This window comes from Asparagus officinalis, chromosome 8 (assembly GCF_001876935.1).
Source record: "Asparagus officinalis chromosome 8, Aspof.V1, whole genome shotgun sequence".
Taxonomy (NCBI): Eukaryota; Viridiplantae; Streptophyta; class Magnoliopsida; order Asparagales; family Asparagaceae; genus Asparagus; species Asparagus officinalis.
Window position 1 is genome coordinate 108,436,879 of NC_033801.1, and position 17,073 is coordinate 108,453,951.

The window sequence follows — 17,073 nt, forward strand, 5'->3', positions numbered from 1 at the left end:
TGAAAAACATAAGGAGAGAGGGAGGATATTTAGGTTATTGCAGATGTTAGGTTAAGGCTTAACCCAACTATAGCTAGAAAGATTAACAAAAAAACCAACAGAAGGATGAAATTGCAAGAACCATATAGATTTGAGGGACTAATGAGCAATTATTGAGATTTGAGGGACTAATTGGCAATTGTGGATGATTTAAGGGACTACATGCAATTAACCCTAATGGATTACATGGGATGGTTAGATTTGATTACTTGAGCCTTAGGAAGGAAAACCCTGATATGGTGGTTTAGCTAATCATGCCCTGTAAACTCTTTTATTACAGCCCATAAATCCTGAACCTCAGACATGTTACCTTTTTGCACTCAATTTAGAGAGCTTCTCAGTAAAAATGAAAATTTTTAATTTATTGTCAAGTGATCATCTCAACCAGACGGAATAATAATGTCGTCAAAAGTTCGGTATATTAAGGGCTATAGTTATTCTTCATAGTATAAGGGGGTGTGCAATTAATCATTTACAACAACAACAAAGCTTCTACTCTAAATTTTTAAGGTCGGCTCCATGAATCTTATTCTTCTACTAAGTTCTTTGAGCCGTCTCTTCTGTTCAGTTAAGGGCATGTTTGGCAACTTTGGATTAATCCACTTGTCATATAATCCACAAATGGATTATAAGCCAAGTGGATCATAAGTCAAAGTGTTTGCTAAATTTAGCGGATTATGATCCACTTTCAATAATAGTGTTTAGCAAACTGATGGCTTACAACCTATCATTCTGGTCAGAATGACCAAAAAGTATTTAAATGTGTCTGAAAGAGATAAAATGGGACTTGAAATTTTGTGAAATTATAATGATAAATTAGTCTTTTACTTCGCCAAACCTTGTGGTTTATAAGCCACCAAAAAATAAGCTAGGATACCCTATCTTATTTTTTGTGGCAAAATAATTTATTTGCCAAACATGTGAAAGTGACTTATAAATCACTTTGACCACTTGCTAAACATGCTCTAAATATTATGTATCACCATATCATGCTTCCAAACAAGTTCTTTTAGGTCTAATCTCCACATCTGTTTGCCCCATTAACTATAATATTATCAATTTTTCGAACCTGTGCACTAAGAAGCCTTTTTTGTAGATGACCTTTTAAGATTGAAATTTAAGATTTTCAATTTAGACAGTTTCATGGTGATAGTTTATTATCTCTTAACACATACAATTTGTACAGATCATGCCCCAAAACCCTCCAGAATTTTTACTATTATAAAATATTATCTCAATCAAATTCTATAGTAGCATCTCATTTGAAACTCTATTAGACAATGATATTTGAAGTCATTATTAGTCCTAATTAATATTGGACTCGAGTCCAAAGTTCATTAGTCTCCAAAGTATTGACGAAGGCTCGGAGCCCTCCGATTAGAACTCTCATCGAACCTCCGATTAGAACTCTCATTGCACTGCTTCCAGACTCAGTAAATTAAAAGAGTTGCTTGATGATTAAAAGAGCAAAAGCTCTATCAATGGACGAACAAGATTAGCCCAATCTAAGAGATAACAAAAAGTTTTTTTTTTTTTTTGTTATCTATGAAAACCTTTTTCTCTTGTACAGTCATTTGCTGTGAGTTAAGAGAGGGTGTTGAACCGTAAGTCCTCTTTTACACTCCTTTCTATTTTGGTAGCGAAATTTCTTTGACACCTTTGTTGTCGACTAGTCCAAATTGGGTGAACTACGTAAAAATCTCTGTTTGCGATTATTTGTCGTTTATTCTTGTGCTTATTCTTTCTGCTCGATTGTACACTTGCTCTTACAAATTGGTATCAAAGCTCTAATTTTCGATTTGTTTGTGCACATAGAAGATATCTGTAAAATACAAGATTGAGAAGTTCGATCATAATGTTAATTTCAGTCTTTAACAAGTGAAGATGTGTGCTCTTCTAGTACAACAAGGATTACGTAAAGCTTTTTAGGGGATAGAGAATATGCCAACATCGATGACAGATGATGAGAAATTAGAGATGTACGCGAAGGCATTAACCTCAATTTAATTGTTCTTGTCGAATGAAGTTCTTCGTGAAATCGTGCACGATTAGACCGCAGGGGGCCTGACTCAAACTTGAATCTTTTTACATGAAAAAAACTCTCACCAACCAATTTATTTGGAGCAAATATTGTTTACATTTCGCATGACAGAAGGTACATCTATTAAATTTCATTTAGATGAATTTAATTTTATTACTATGAATTAAGAGAATGCAAATGTAAAGGTAAAAGATGAAGATCAGGCTTTGTTACTGTTATGCTCGTTATCGCCCTCTTACAAGCATTTTAGGGACATTCTGACGTATGGAAGAGAATCCACCTCAATGGAAGATGTGAAATCATTTTGTACTCGACAGAGCTAATGGATAAAGTTCACCGGATAATGGTAAAGTCGAAGTCTTACATGTTCAAGGCAGAACATAGAAAATGGTTTCAACAGTGAAGTCAAAGTTGAAGACTAAAAGAAAATTCTACAACTATTACAAGAAGGGCATGTCATCAATGAATGTTGGAAGCTTCAAAATAAAGATAAGAAGAAAGGTTAGAGCAAAGAAGATTCTTCGAGGACTAGTGTTGCAAAAGATAGTTCAGATCGGGATGATACAATTTTCAAAGCTTTGTCAATGTTGATTATTCACAAGACGTATGCATTATGAACTCTGAAAGTTGTTACCAGTTACCACATGTCTCCCAATAAAAGCATATTTACCTCATATCATGCTTTTAATAGTGGGATAATTTTTATGGGTAATGATTTTCCTTGCAAAACAATTGGCATTCCAACAGTCAGAATCAACATGCATGATGGAGTCATATGGACAATCATATATGTTCATCATGTGCCCGCGTTGAAAAAAATCTTCTCGTTGGTGCATTAGCCTCTAATGGTTGTAAGATTGCATTAATAGATGAAAAAGATATGAAAATCTTCAAAGTTTCTCTTCTTGTCATGTGAGGTAACAAAGTCAGAAACTTATACATACTTCAAGAAAATACAGTGACAAGTGTAGTTGCAGTCTCTATATCTACAAGTAGAGATTCACACTCGACAGGCTTATGGCATATGCGCTTGGGGAAAATGAGCAAGCGAGGTTTGGCAAAACTTCGTAAGAGACGACTTCTAATAGAAATCAAGATATGCAAGCTTGAATTTTGCGAAGATTGTGTTTATGGGAAGCAGCACCGTGTGAAATTCACTACAGAAATTCATCATACCAGGGGTACTTGCCTATCGATTCGATAGAATCAGGAAGACCCAAAAAAACATAAAGTCACCGGTGAGGTGTGGTTTTGAAGACATGAAAGCGTTTGCAAATAACAATTGAAGATGGAGAGCCACTCACTTACGAGGAAACAGTGAATGATAATAATTGCTCAAATTGGAGATTTGTGCTAAGGAGGAGGTGATAGAGTGGACGTCCTCCTGCACAAGCCACCTACTCCCTAGTAAGGGTTTGTATTAAGGTAAATTTCAACAAAGCCTATTTACTTTAGGTATTTTACAAATAAATTAATAATGATGCGAAATATCATGAGTTCAAGTGAGTTTTTGTAAGAATTAAAGAAACACAAAACTTACTTGAGCAGCACTCCTATACAAGGAGCAATCTCAACTATCCACTGGGACTGTTGTTAGGGCGATGCTAATCAGTTTTTATAAATCTCCTTTATCTCTATCTCTCTCTCTCTCTATCTCTCTCTCCAATCCCTCTCTCTATCTCTATCTCTCTAACCCCTCTCCCTCTAACCCCATGGCCATCAGGCTTCTGTCCATTTTCTTGATGCAGAAACGAGGGGAGATCCCTCTGCTCGGTGGGCTCCGCTTCTGTGCGTACTCCAACAAGGTGGAGAGGGGAACTAAGAGTTTGGTTAAGAAATATAGTGGTGGGTTAAAGAGGAGGAACAAAACAAATATTGTGTTTTGAGCTATCTCTTTATAAGAATGACACGTAGGATCCCATAGAGTTACCTAAAGGTAAAAGAATCCTGGGCTACAAGTGGGTTTCCAAGAAAAAAGAAGCTTCTCCAGAAACAGGTGGTGATAGATACCGGACACTTATGGTAGCTAAGGGTTACGCTCAAAAGGAAAAAGTTGATTATAACAAGATTTCTTTTTCATTGGTAGTGAAGCACACTTCTATTCTTATCGCATTCGCTTTGGTAGCTTGCATGATTCGGAGTTGGAGAAACTTGATGTCAAGATAGCTTTCTTGCACGGTGACTTACGCACCAGCCCAAAGAATTCATTGTTAATGGCAAAGAGGATCAAGTATGCAAACTCAAGAAATCGTTTTATGGTTTGAAACAGTCTCCAAGATAGTAGTACAAGCAATTTGATGCTTTCATGCTGGGGCATGGATATGTTAAGAGTATGCATGATCATTGTGTCTATTACAAGGTTCTTCCAGATTGTTCATTTATTTATCTGCTACTTTATGTTGACGATATGTTGGTTGCTACTTTCTGTTGACGATATGTTGGTTGCTTCAAATGATATATCGGAGGTGAAGAAATTAAAATCTCAATTGAGCACAAAGTTTGAGATGGACTTAGGGATAGCGAAGAAAATTTTTAGTATAGGGATTTCAGTTATCGGAAAGAAACATTGTGGTTCGTCACAGAAGAGTTATATCGAGAAAGTCATCGCCCGATTCAATATGATACCCGAAAGAAGTTTCCACTCCTCTTGCAACACACTTCAGTTTATCATCACTTTTGTCACCTAGCATGGATGCGAATTGTGACTACATGTCTCAGATACCTCATGAGAGTAAAATTAGAAGTATCATGTATGTGATGGTATGTACTCAATCAGATATTTCACATACAGTCATGTTGCTAATAAGTACATAGCGAATCTCGGAAAAGAGGATTAGGAAGAGGTAAAATAGACCCTTAGATACCGGATATGTTGACTCGGAATATGCGGGTGATTTGGATAAACCTAGATCAACATGTTATGTTTTTACTCTTGCAAAAGGTTCCATTTGTTGGAGATCCATGCTACAACCTACTACCGCCTTGTCGACTGCAAAGGCAGAATTCATAGCAGCTACAGAAGTCGTGAAGGAAGCAATATAGTAAGAGGTTTTCTTGGTGAGTTGGGAGTTGAGCAAAAAGTTACTCTCACTCATTGTAATAGCTGAAGTGTGATTCACTTGGCTAAGCTTCAGTCTTCAATTCAAAATCAAAGCACATTAATGTTCATTATCACTTCATTCGAGAGATTACTAAGAAAAATACAATGGTCTTGAAGAAGATTAACACCAAATAGAATTTGGCAGATATGTTGATGAAACCATTGTCAGTAGCCAACTTCAAGCTCTGCTTGGACTTGCTCCATGTCCAAGAACGTTGAGGCATTGTCGGGCACATTTGCAATGCGTCGGCAATCTACCATTGAGAAAGTGAAGAACTTGTTTGGATTGTCGAGTCAATGTGGAGATTTGAAGAGATCATGTCCAAAACATTCTAGAATTCTTACTGCTATAAAATATTTATCTCGGTCAAATTCTATAGCATCTCATTTGGAACTCTATTAGATAATGACATTTGAAGTCATCATTAGAGTCCTAATTGACTTTGGACTAAATTACAAAGTTCATTAGTCTCTAGTTGACAAAGATTTGAAGCCCTCGGCTTAGACCTCTCATCAAACCCGTCCTGGACTCAGTAAATCTAAAGAGTTGCTTAGTATCAATGGACATGCAAGATTAGCCTAAGTTAGGAGCTAATATACAAGATTAGCCTAAGTTAGGAGCTAATTAGAAGGGTTTTTTTGCTATCTATGAAAATCTTTTTCTCTTGTACAGTCGTCAGATGTAATTCTTGTGAGAGTTTAGAGATGGTGTTGAACTGTGAGTCCTCTTTTGTACTCCTTTCTCTTTAGATAGTGAGATTTCATTGATGTGGCTGCCATGGTTAGCCCAAATTGGGTGAACCACATAAAAATCTGTGTTTGCGGTTGTTTGCTGTTTATTTTTGTGCTTGTTCTTTGCAATTATTTCCACTCCATTGTGCACTTGTTCCGAAACAATTCCCTTTTCTGGTTCCACATGTACCGAAAAGATTGCAACAAGAAAAAATAGTAAAGTATAAAATCTAAAACTCTAACAAAATACCAGATATATAAATTTAGAAACAGTATGCAATAGCAGATTAAGGAAAGGCATGCATCAGTAGCTTAGATTATACTGACCTTATCAGCTGGAGTCATGCTCGTGATGGAATCCTCACTAGGGCCAGCACTTTTGTCCTTCACGGCGTTTACCCCAAGTAAATTTAGTTGTTTTTGGAGGTCCAGTATATATTCGGCCTGCACCGTGTAATTTATAGATGGATGAGGTAAACACAAGCAAAATGAATTATGCTAACTAATTCATAAATTTAAGCAATGTGGAATATGTCAATGAAGTCTATGCAACATGTAATTTGTTAGCATATAAAAATTCCTACATTTATGAGCATGGAACTGGAACTTTTAAGATTGAGGAGTGTTCAAAAAAGACGCTTGAACATTCCACCAAGATATATTATTTCCATACCCCCTTAATAATCAAAAAGCAAGTACTATTTTGGAAAATCTGGTCCGCTCTATCAAAGGCTTTATCCAAACATGTTCAATCTCACACCCACAGTTAATAACAATAACACATCATAATTGTTTTGCTTTCCGCTAAGAGAACATACTGCATGAATCTCTCATAGTCAATCTTGAGAAGTTCTTGGTGGAGCATCACAAGATGCATGTAACTGAATGTATCAACCATAGTTTTCAAGTTTTTTTTCCTTCTTATAACGCAAACAGTTACTGAGCATATGATAGTGAAGTTATGGAATTTGCAGAAAGAAGATACTTCAACATGGTGACAAAATACAAGTATTTAGATAAAATACTACTATCTTCCATGCTCATAAGTATAAACAGATTCTTCATGACAAAATACTACTATCTTCCATGCTCATAAGTATAAACAGATTCTTCATGACAAATACGAGTGGTTATATAAAATACTACTATCTTCCCTGCTCACTACTATAAACAGTTCCTCAATCTTTTTTTTAGTATGCTCTTTGCGTATCAGTTGTCCCGAACAAGAACAGAAAAAATATTTCACAATTTTCACAAACATTACATGATTGAAGATGATTACTTGATTAAATTCTAAAAGAAATAAACAACTATTCAATATACCAGACATACTGTATCAATATCACTGAAATTTGCAGATCTCATAAAGATTATAAGCACCGCTTTGGGCAGTATGTCAAAAACAAGAATGTTTACAATATCAAGCTTATTTCGTATTTTGTAACCAAATAGTACAAGGAAATTAATACAAACTGAAGCAAAGTACCTATTAACAAAGAAATGTGTACAACATCAAAGTTTGAATTCTTAGGCAATACAATATAAGAAAATTAAAAATCAGTAAAACAAGCATGCACTAGGGTTGGGGGTTGGCTCCAGCTGCAGTAAAAATGTGCAGCACTGACATCAAGTAATTGAAGCCTTGTATCTGAAAACTTTCTGTTTAGTTTTTAAGGAGTATATGCTGGATATAAAATTTGACTACTGGCAACAGCTTTACAATGCTTTCAAATCAGCTACTGCATGCCCATTAGGGAAAAAAATGAAACAAAACATTTATGCTCTTTCCAAGTAAATGGTTATTTACAGTCTGGGAACTTAAAATTCATGGAATGCTTGGAATATTTTTGAATCCTATATTAGACTTAGTACAAGTCAGTATTTACACAAAGCCCGAGCAGAATGCTCCAATGCGATAGATAAATGATGATGAAACATTGTTAGTTATGTGTCACTTCCAACTTACATGTGTTTGGCTTGTGCAGCGAGTAACATGAGCAATCAGACATTGTGCATGGAATGCATGTCCACAAGGAAAGACATAGAACGGAGCCATTGGTCCACCTGGTGTATAACCTCTTGCCATCAGATTTGTCCCTCCAGAAGTTAATATTTTCCGCTTACAACCCTAATATTAAAATAAAAATAAAACAATTTCAACCTCTGAAATGAGGTAGGTAAGGTATATATTAGCTTGTATAGTACTAAGCATGTTTAGCCAAATATGGTTATAAAATGAACAAAAATTACCAAGGTCCACATAATGTCTTGACTGAAACTTTTATACAATATTAGAATGATTCCTCCTACTGTTGTTTTAAATATGAGTGATTTTCTGTGCATCTGCTCTCCCCCGACAATTTTTTTTTAATTTCTCTCAACTCTCTTTTTCTCTTTAAATTATTGGTCCTATCTGTGTATTGTAGGTTTTTTTTGTTTTGGGGGGGGGGGGGGGGGGGGGAGGTTGCGCAGGGGTGGTTGTTATTCTTGGCATTTGGCACATTTCGTTCACTGTTGTGTATGGGATTGGTAATATTCTGTATATGAAAAAAAATCTTCAATTTGAATTAACATGTACATTGTGTCTTAATTGAGAAATTTTATGATTTGAATCTTCAGAGTTTCTTACTCATCACCCACGACTACCTAGACACAATGCTATCGCCCATTATCACCAATGAAGTATGTCTCCAGGAAATATTGAATCTATTACACAAACAATGCCAAGGACAAAATTCTTGAACTTCTCAAGAACCATGTTAGTAACTTCCAATCCTATTTTCTCATTTCATGGATCCTCTTGTTATCAGGAATAAATGGCTAGCAGATCTGTTCCATCCAGAATGGAGGTGGAGAGGGTTTCCGAACATAAAATCATGGAATTTTGGGAGGACCAACTAGATTGCATATATTAGGAAAGGATAACTTCCCTATACCGAACTAGGAGGTATAAGCAAAACTTAACATGCTAAAGTCAACCATACAACAAATCAAGTAGCTAGAGTTTGCATTGCACGTAAAATAATTGTGAATGATATCCAGTAAAATATGCATTTAAAATACCAATAAACCAAATAAATTCTAAGCAGACCAATACCCCGCATTCTTCATCACGATCAATAACAGCATATCTTTGAGCAAGAGCACTGATATCATTCCTTATATTATCAGCCCCATGTGTGGCATCATGCATATCCTCTTTCAGTTTCTGAATCTGCTTGTTGTAATCCTCCAATGATGAGCATATTGCTTCCTAACAGAATGGTACAAATATCCACTGTTAGGTTGGCAGAAATAACAGTGCAATACTCTTGCATTTTAAACAATATTACAACAGGAATAGGGTCATGGTTGCAATCACATGTTTCCACTGTTTATCACAGTGGTTATATTGGAAATATAGTAATTATTTGCATTAGATCTAATATATATATAGGCACTTTGACGTTTTACCACAATTCTACATGGTTTTATTTTCCTAAATAAGGGATATTTGTTAAGAAATGGAACATAAAGAGAACACTGAATGAAGATCTAAAGAAATGATAAACTATTCATAATCTTGCTAAAAATTTATCAAATTTTATTGAATTTGTATCTGCGTATCTTTACACCAAGTATGCATCATATTAATTTTTCAACCGCATATATCAACATCAACATCATCTAACACTTTCCATCAAAATATCCTCACTTATGTAGCACAACACTAAAAAAAAATTATGACAACTGTCAACATGATCACAAGTCTCAAGATTAGTGCTAACTTTGTGGTAAAGGAAAATATGCCAAAAGAGGGAAGTCTTAGAAGGAAGCTAGCAGCTAGAAAAACCTATCTTAAAGAAGAATGAGGATCCTATCAGACCCACCCCTATAGGAATGAGGTGATTTACACCATAGATAGAAGAATTAAAATTCTCAAACTAACCTCTCAACCACCCGTGAATGGTATAGATCACCTCACTCTATGGGAGTGTTCCAATAGATATGCATTCCTTGAAGAGTGCAGTTTAAGTACTTGCAGCCACAGAATCCTCAAAATTCTACTGCATAAGGAGTCTGAGACTCTGAAAGAAGGGAAGAGATGCTGTAGGGATTTCCATTTGTTATTGGTCCCTTCTTTTGGATCAAAACTAGACCAAAACTCCAGACATGCGGTGAATGTTGAAGGTTATTATTTTATATTCTAACATGCCTCAGAATTGCGATGAGGGTTGAGGGCTGTAGTTTTATATTCTAACAACATTCAACACTACTAGATCATTTCCCATATACAAATGCACTTAAGGAACAAGCAAACGGAAAACATAATCTGTATGAATTTGACTTTGGAAGCGTCTAATAAAAAGACTTCATTGGAAGGGAAATGAAAGGCTACATGAAGCATTTAATATGATGTCGCTCAATATTATAACGCACTAGGTGGAAAGCATGTAGAAAATGAAAAAGAAAAAAAAACAAAGAAACTTAAGAAACAAAAATTGAATAAACTATAAATAATTGCTAATGTTATTATTGTATCTAGAACAATGATATGCTGTTTCAAAAGCATTGTTCTAGATATAGTAGTAACAATAATAGTAAAGGGAAGAGATGAGGGAGCAGATGAAGGATGAAAAGAGAAAGAGGAAGCAACTTCAGGACTCAGAATAGTAGCCGAAAGAGAAGGAAGAAGAGGATAGAACAACTACATTAGCAGAGCTACGAGGGGCACCTAGGCAAACCATGGTGAATCGAGGCACAAGGCATGTCAAGACTGGCACCTCCCTTATGTGGCATGCCACTTGCTACATGCACCTGGCCACCACCATGTGAGCCACTGACGACACTTATGGGACTCCTGTTTCTGTTTAATTATAACCATCCATTTTCTTTTCAGATTGTGACACAAGACACTCAGGATATTTCAATTGAATAATAATAGAACTGATCAAACCAAAGAGCTAGACAAACACTGTGGAAACCAGTCAGTCGTGCAGATGAATAGCACTTAAAACCACTTCATAGTTCACATGCATCACCATACCCACATGATGAAATGAGAAGTAATTGCGCTGATAATAGAGATATTGGGACCGATTCTCAGCAAGCTTTGATCCATTGTAGCATCCTCATTCCATCTCTTTAGAACTGATGCATCAAGACGGAGACCACTTAACAAAGGGAACACTTCTCAGTTCTTACATTTTCTACAACAAGGGGAAAAAATCTTCTTCCGCAAACCAACTAAGAGCTATCCAGGTAGTAAGCTAAACTACAAGAACTTTAATATATGTCTAAAAATCAATCACCTTTCAGCATCCCTCACTGGTCATGATGCATGGAGTTCTTTGACATCATGTTTCAGAGACAGTACCAAATGGCTTTCTATCCAATTTATGTTCGCATATTACAAATGCCTGAACATCGACTATCCAAATGTCTCAGAAAGAATAACCTAACAATGAAACTTGCATGCCTTCTTTATGAGCAAAGTATAGAACCACCCAACCTCAACTCAAACCAGGGAAGAAACTTAACAGGTAGGCTGCTTTAGTGTAAATCTTATTTCAAAAGATTTATTTGCAATAAAGAAAAAGCCTCATTGCTCAGTGTAAATTATTGGAATGCAAACGACTTGTCTAGACGGGTTTTTTTGCACATATTAACACTTGAAAAGTTGGCACTAAGTACAGGATGTGATCTCATTTTAGGAAGAGGCCAAGGCCTGCCGTGTCCTTCCTTCCTCAAGGGATTAAAAAAACCTGAACCCTAGGATCAAAAATAGTAGAAATATTTAAATAAAAAAAGGGTGTGTCTGAGTAATTTTATGATTTTCTCATTATCTTAAGTGGCACAATATACACAAAAAATCATAACAAGAAAAATGTAAGTTAAAAGAAATTTTACTTTAAAGTCATCAATAAGTGTGAAATCTGGGAAGAATGGCAAAATATCCTCTATCTTCAGTAGGCCATTAGTTTCCTTCAGAAATGCTATTGCTTTCCTTATATTCTCCCTTTTAACTCCTTTCTCTTCCTCAATTACGTGTTTTGCGATCATAAGCCACAGTTTTTTCCTTAAATCTTCATCCTCTTCAACTTTATCTGCTTCTGCCATCGCAAGATCAAGATCCACCTAACGAACAACATTGCAAAAGAAAATTAACAAACTTGTTATGGTGCAGTCATTCAGAAAATGAATATCTGGAATGATAATGAAAACTTTTGAAGAAGTACTGCAATCTCAATATCAATGGCTCTTTAATGCCTAGCACAAACAAAAAAATAGCATAACAAAAATGGAGCTCCTCCAGACGTGATGGATCATAGAAAAGACTATACTAGTGTGGAAATACGGAAGCATGCTCAACAGAAATACAAAAGGAAGAGGCATTGCCGATTATTTAAGATTTAACAAAATGAAGAATACTATTTGGAAGTCCTAGAGATATTTTACATTTGGACTAGATAATGGTTTCTCTTTCCTCTCTCAGAGTGGCCAATATGTTTATTTTGAACGGAATAACTATGTTAACTTAAATGAGGAGTTTTTAATTTATTCACCAAGCAAATAAATTTGGTAGTACCTTTTGTTTTCACAGTCATAAAAAGAATAAATTTGATGAAAATGACAATCGTTATACCACAACCAAGATTAGGTAGCCGAATTTTACATGTTAAAAACCATGATCTTCATTGGTTGGACACTTCCATGGTGATGTAATAATTGATGCAATAAAACTAATTAAACAAACTCAGGCAAGAGTTGAAAAATAGTAAAGGATGAAAAAAAATTGTAAGGATAAACATTTACTGATAGAATTACCTGCAATGCAAGAGCAACAGCTTCTTCATGCATAGACATCATACTATAAATATGGACACAAGCACGCATTCGTTTTTCCTTCAGGCATAATCGTAATGCATACTTGGGATCATAAAAACATTCAGGGCCACTTATTCGACCCTTGCCAAATTTGCATTGTAGAAACCGCAAGAGCGCACTATCATCCTCCTGGATAAAGAACCAACAGAGGTCAGTGTGACATACATATCAATATTAATATATTTTTTAAAACAATGGAGTCGTGCCAAAATCCTGTTAAATTTCCCACATTCCGAAAATCATTCACATCCAAAGGAAAATGATGGAACACCACTAAAAATGCATGGGTAGTCTAGTAACTTAGAAATTAACTCAAAGCGCGTTTCTCCTTTTTTTTCTGTAAGTTTCCTTTGTTTCATTGCAACAGTGTTGTATCCAAATCCACAAATTTTTATCTGCTAATTGGATAGTTTGAACAAATATATGTTGATTAGTTGTGTCTCTGTGTGTATATTATACGAGGTTGTGGAAAGAGGGAAGCTAACAAAGCGGTGAGGCCCCGCTCAAACTTTCTGGGGCTTTAGTGGACAAAAAACACCAAGTAAAAATAACGATCCAGTTTAAATATGTATAAATATCCAAAACAAATAACAAAATTCAAGAAAAATATGAAAAATTCTACGAATGCAAAAAGTCGAGCTCTGAAGCTTGATGTCTGAGGAGAGGACTGCGAAAAGGAAGTGACTTCGACTCGAGAAGGAGATAAAGGAGTCAGCTTTGACTAGAGATGATGATGGTAATGACGAGCTTCGATTGGAGATGTTGATGGTGAGCTTCAATGAGGAGCTCAACAGAAGGTGATGTCGTGATGGTGATGGTGAAGGCGCCAGGCGGCACTTGAGGGAGAAGAATTTGGAGGTGGATTTGGGGGCCAAAGGTGGTGGTTGGCTGGAGGCAGTGGACAATGCTGGTGGAGCCGGAGCTAGGGTTAAGGTTTATTTTTGTCTCGAGTTGCAGAAGCCAAGAGGAGAGAACGAGAAACACAGACGGTTTTACTTATAAAAAGGGGTCAGGTTCGGGTTCCGATCGAGTATCATATAAACCCATATTTGTATTTTCAAAGCAATTAACAGCGCTTTTACAAGGTTTCTACCGTGTTTTTGAGCATAAAGCCCCGCATCCGCCCTGCAAAACGCTCAAGAAGCAAAAAGCGGGGCTTTTTTCCGCACTGGTATTACAAAGGATGTCAAAAAATATTTACGGATCTATAATATCTTTATCTTAATTTGTGGGTACTGCTAACATATCAAATAAAGCAAATGATCTGCTCAAAACTGTTATGTATTGAGTTATTTTATGTTCATAACATATGATGTTGATTGATGAAGGATTTGGATTGCTTCCATTTACATGTGCTCTCTGCTTTTGTACACAACAAAGCTATTTATAGATTTTAAAAATCCCACATCTACAAGATTAGCTGTACTTAAATTCCACATCAAATAAGATCTCTATTTCACTATAACCTTTAGGTATCTATCATACAGGAAGGGGCAAGATGTATATCTACTCAAGTTTCTTAGGTGGATAAGATCTATTAAAATTCCAAATCATATATTTTTCCCGCAATATTTCCACTTAAATTTCATCTCCACATCTAACAAGTAATTTATTGTGATATCTTGTTGATAAACTACTTGTATATGCCACTAATCAAAGTTTACAGAAATACAATTAAATATGCATTTCTGATACCTATCATACTTGTATGTCATAGACCTATGTTTTGTAGGCAATCAACAGGAGACCTTAGTCTATTGCAAGTGATTTCTACAATGGAAAACCTAATGATTTGCTCTAAATAATTCTAGTAAGAAACAGAATAGTTAGCTCAGTTAAGCTTCTCATGTGTGTACAAGATTGTAAGATAGGTGTTAGAAACAGAATGATAAAAGATCAATTACTTAAAGAGAGGCTATGAGTTACAAGAGGGAAGAAGAAGAAGAAGAAGAAGAAGAAGAATCACCCAGAAGTAGTGTAGCATGCTCGTGCATTCTAAGTGATAAAGAAGATGAAAAGATGCATGACTAGAATTATTATAATGTCCATCAGCAAAATGAAGATAATTGTATTCAAAATTATCAGATTTTTAGCAAGGGTGCTGAATTAATAAAGTTTATATCCCTCCAGCAATTAGGCGAAAGGCACACGAGATGGTAAAGTATATAGGAAAAATTGCAGCAACATAAAGAAATTCCGTAAAGTACAATGGAAACTGTTGTACAGGTACATTTACTAGCAACTAGTGCTTATAATCAAAGGATATTTTTTAAGGAATAAAGGAAAATAAATTTGATATGTGTTTAAGTAGCATGAAGTACAACCATAGCTAATTAAATAAAAATAAAAGACCTAGAGACAAGGAAACACATGTTGCCCAGTTAAAACTGAAATAAAAAAACATGTCCAACCTGCTTTGCATACAAGGAAAGCAACAGGTTGTGCACTCCAGGATCTTCATTATGCAAATGATGGACGCAGTATTCCAAATACTTGATAACCTCATGGGTCTCATTCCTGACCAAAATAGTAGTTGTCATCAGCCCCCAGAAAAGAAATAAATAAATAATTGTCATTACCAACACAGCCAAGCAAATATTCGCCTTAAGGAAAACCATAAGCACTTCAGCATCATAAACACTTCTTCACAAAGTATTCATATTGATGGTAAATTCTTTACTCAAATTTTCCAAGGTGTTATATAAAGATATCCCTCTACTCCGACTGAATACAACTCAAGTGCTTCCATTGTCGCTGAAGTCAATAAATTCTTTATTCGAATTCGCTTACCTTGTCCTTGATTCATACAATACCTAAACCGCTTATGATGTATTCATTCCTTGCCTCCTTCCAGGTATTATCAGAGATATATGATGACACAATCATTTCTTGTACTTTCAACTTGTTTATTTTCTCTTTCATAATAATGACCAACCTACACCAATTTCAAGTCTTGTCCTCATTTTATAAAATTTCACTTAAATTACAAATATATGCACAATTTTATGTGTCACTCTACAAGTTCTTATGCACTTCACCCACGCAAATGATTCCTCCCATACACTGCACCGCATGTGCATACTAACATGCACTATTTAACTCCATATTGCCTACAAACTAAAGCAACTTCTGCTGCTGGCGACATTATTAGTTACAAGTAAATTCTCAGGCATTACGATTTAAATCTCCTCAACCAGTATAAAATGATAACTAATATCAGCAACCAAGAAAAAGAATATTCACCAAAAAAAAACTTTCTAAATATTAAAAACTAAAAACATATACAGTTTGCAAATAATTACGTTTGAAAAGCAAAGAATAAAAGGGGGGAAAGTCAACAATAATTACTTTGCATGTGGTTCGCTAGCGTAGCGCATCATTGCTGGTATTAGTTTTCTTGGATTCAGCTTGTTGTTAGCCATCCATGCTTCAACAGTCTCATAAGCATCAAGCATGATCAGATCCGGAGCAAATTTATACTGCAGGAAAAAATAATTTACGACAGTTTACACAAAGTATTTTTACTTAACAAAAGAGTGTTAAATTAAAGGAAAATAAGAAATGTATAAAACTTACCTTCAGAACTCGCGAGGAAAAATGAAATACAAACAAAAATTAGTAGCATCTTCTCAGGAAAATCTTCTTACCTGAAGATCAATGCAGACATTAGGCTTCTGGAGGACCTCTAACGCCTTCTTTGTTTCTCCTTGCTAAGGACCATCAAAAGTAAAGAAATATTACTGGTCTGAAGTGTGAGAATAATCATCATGGTAGAATTGATTAAATATGAAAAGACGGGAATGAAACCTCTGCTGTGCCAAATGAAAAAAATGACAACTAGTGTATGCAATAATATGTAGTTTCCTTCATACAAGACAATCATTCATAACACTTTAAGCATAGCAAATATTATTCTAAATTCAGCATTACATTGTTTATCACAATAAATCATACATTAAGTCATATAAAAGTTATAAAGAAAACATAATTAATAGCATAACAACCAACTATTTCTTGTATGAGAAACAAATTTTGCCATAAACGTTAAAAAACTTAATGCCATAAAGACTACACCTGTCAACTTGTTGATTTCTTTACAGGAATTATACAGTGAATTTACAGAAAAATCTGACATTGCCGACTATCTGAAATTTATCCACTCTATAATCTTAACTCAACAAAAATGATCATCTTTATGGGATTAAAAATATCTTCCTGCCTTAATGGGATTTAAAAAATGGATATCTCCAAGAACATCTTTATGGGATCCAAAAAATTCTTCTTGCCTTTGTGG

The 17,073-nt window shown here is 35.3% G+C and overlaps 1 protein-coding gene across 1 annotated transcript in view; it reads right to left on the reverse strand.

Moving 5' to 3' along the window:
* Window positions 1-17,073, reverse strand: part of LOC109851462 (vacuolar protein sorting-associated protein 18 homolog) — a 42,713-nt gene that overhangs the window by 1,134 nt on the left and 24,506 nt on the right. Inside the window, exons 15-22 of the mRNA XM_020421596.1 lie at window positions 16,427-16,489; window positions 16,128-16,258; window positions 15,191-15,296; window positions 12,720-12,908; window positions 11,802-12,029; window positions 9,010-9,165; window positions 7,879-8,040; window positions 6,240-6,356 (exon numbers count right to left, since the gene is read on the reverse strand). Of these exons, the coding sequence (XP_020277185.1) occupies window positions 6,240-6,356; window positions 7,879-8,040; window positions 9,010-9,165; window positions 11,802-12,029; window positions 12,720-12,908; window positions 15,191-15,296; window positions 16,128-16,258; window positions 16,427-16,489 (1,152 nt within the window). The remainder of the gene's footprint in view (window positions 1-6,239; window positions 6,357-7,878; window positions 8,041-9,009; window positions 9,166-11,801; window positions 12,030-12,719; window positions 12,909-15,190; window positions 15,297-16,127; window positions 16,259-16,426; window positions 16,490-17,073) is intronic.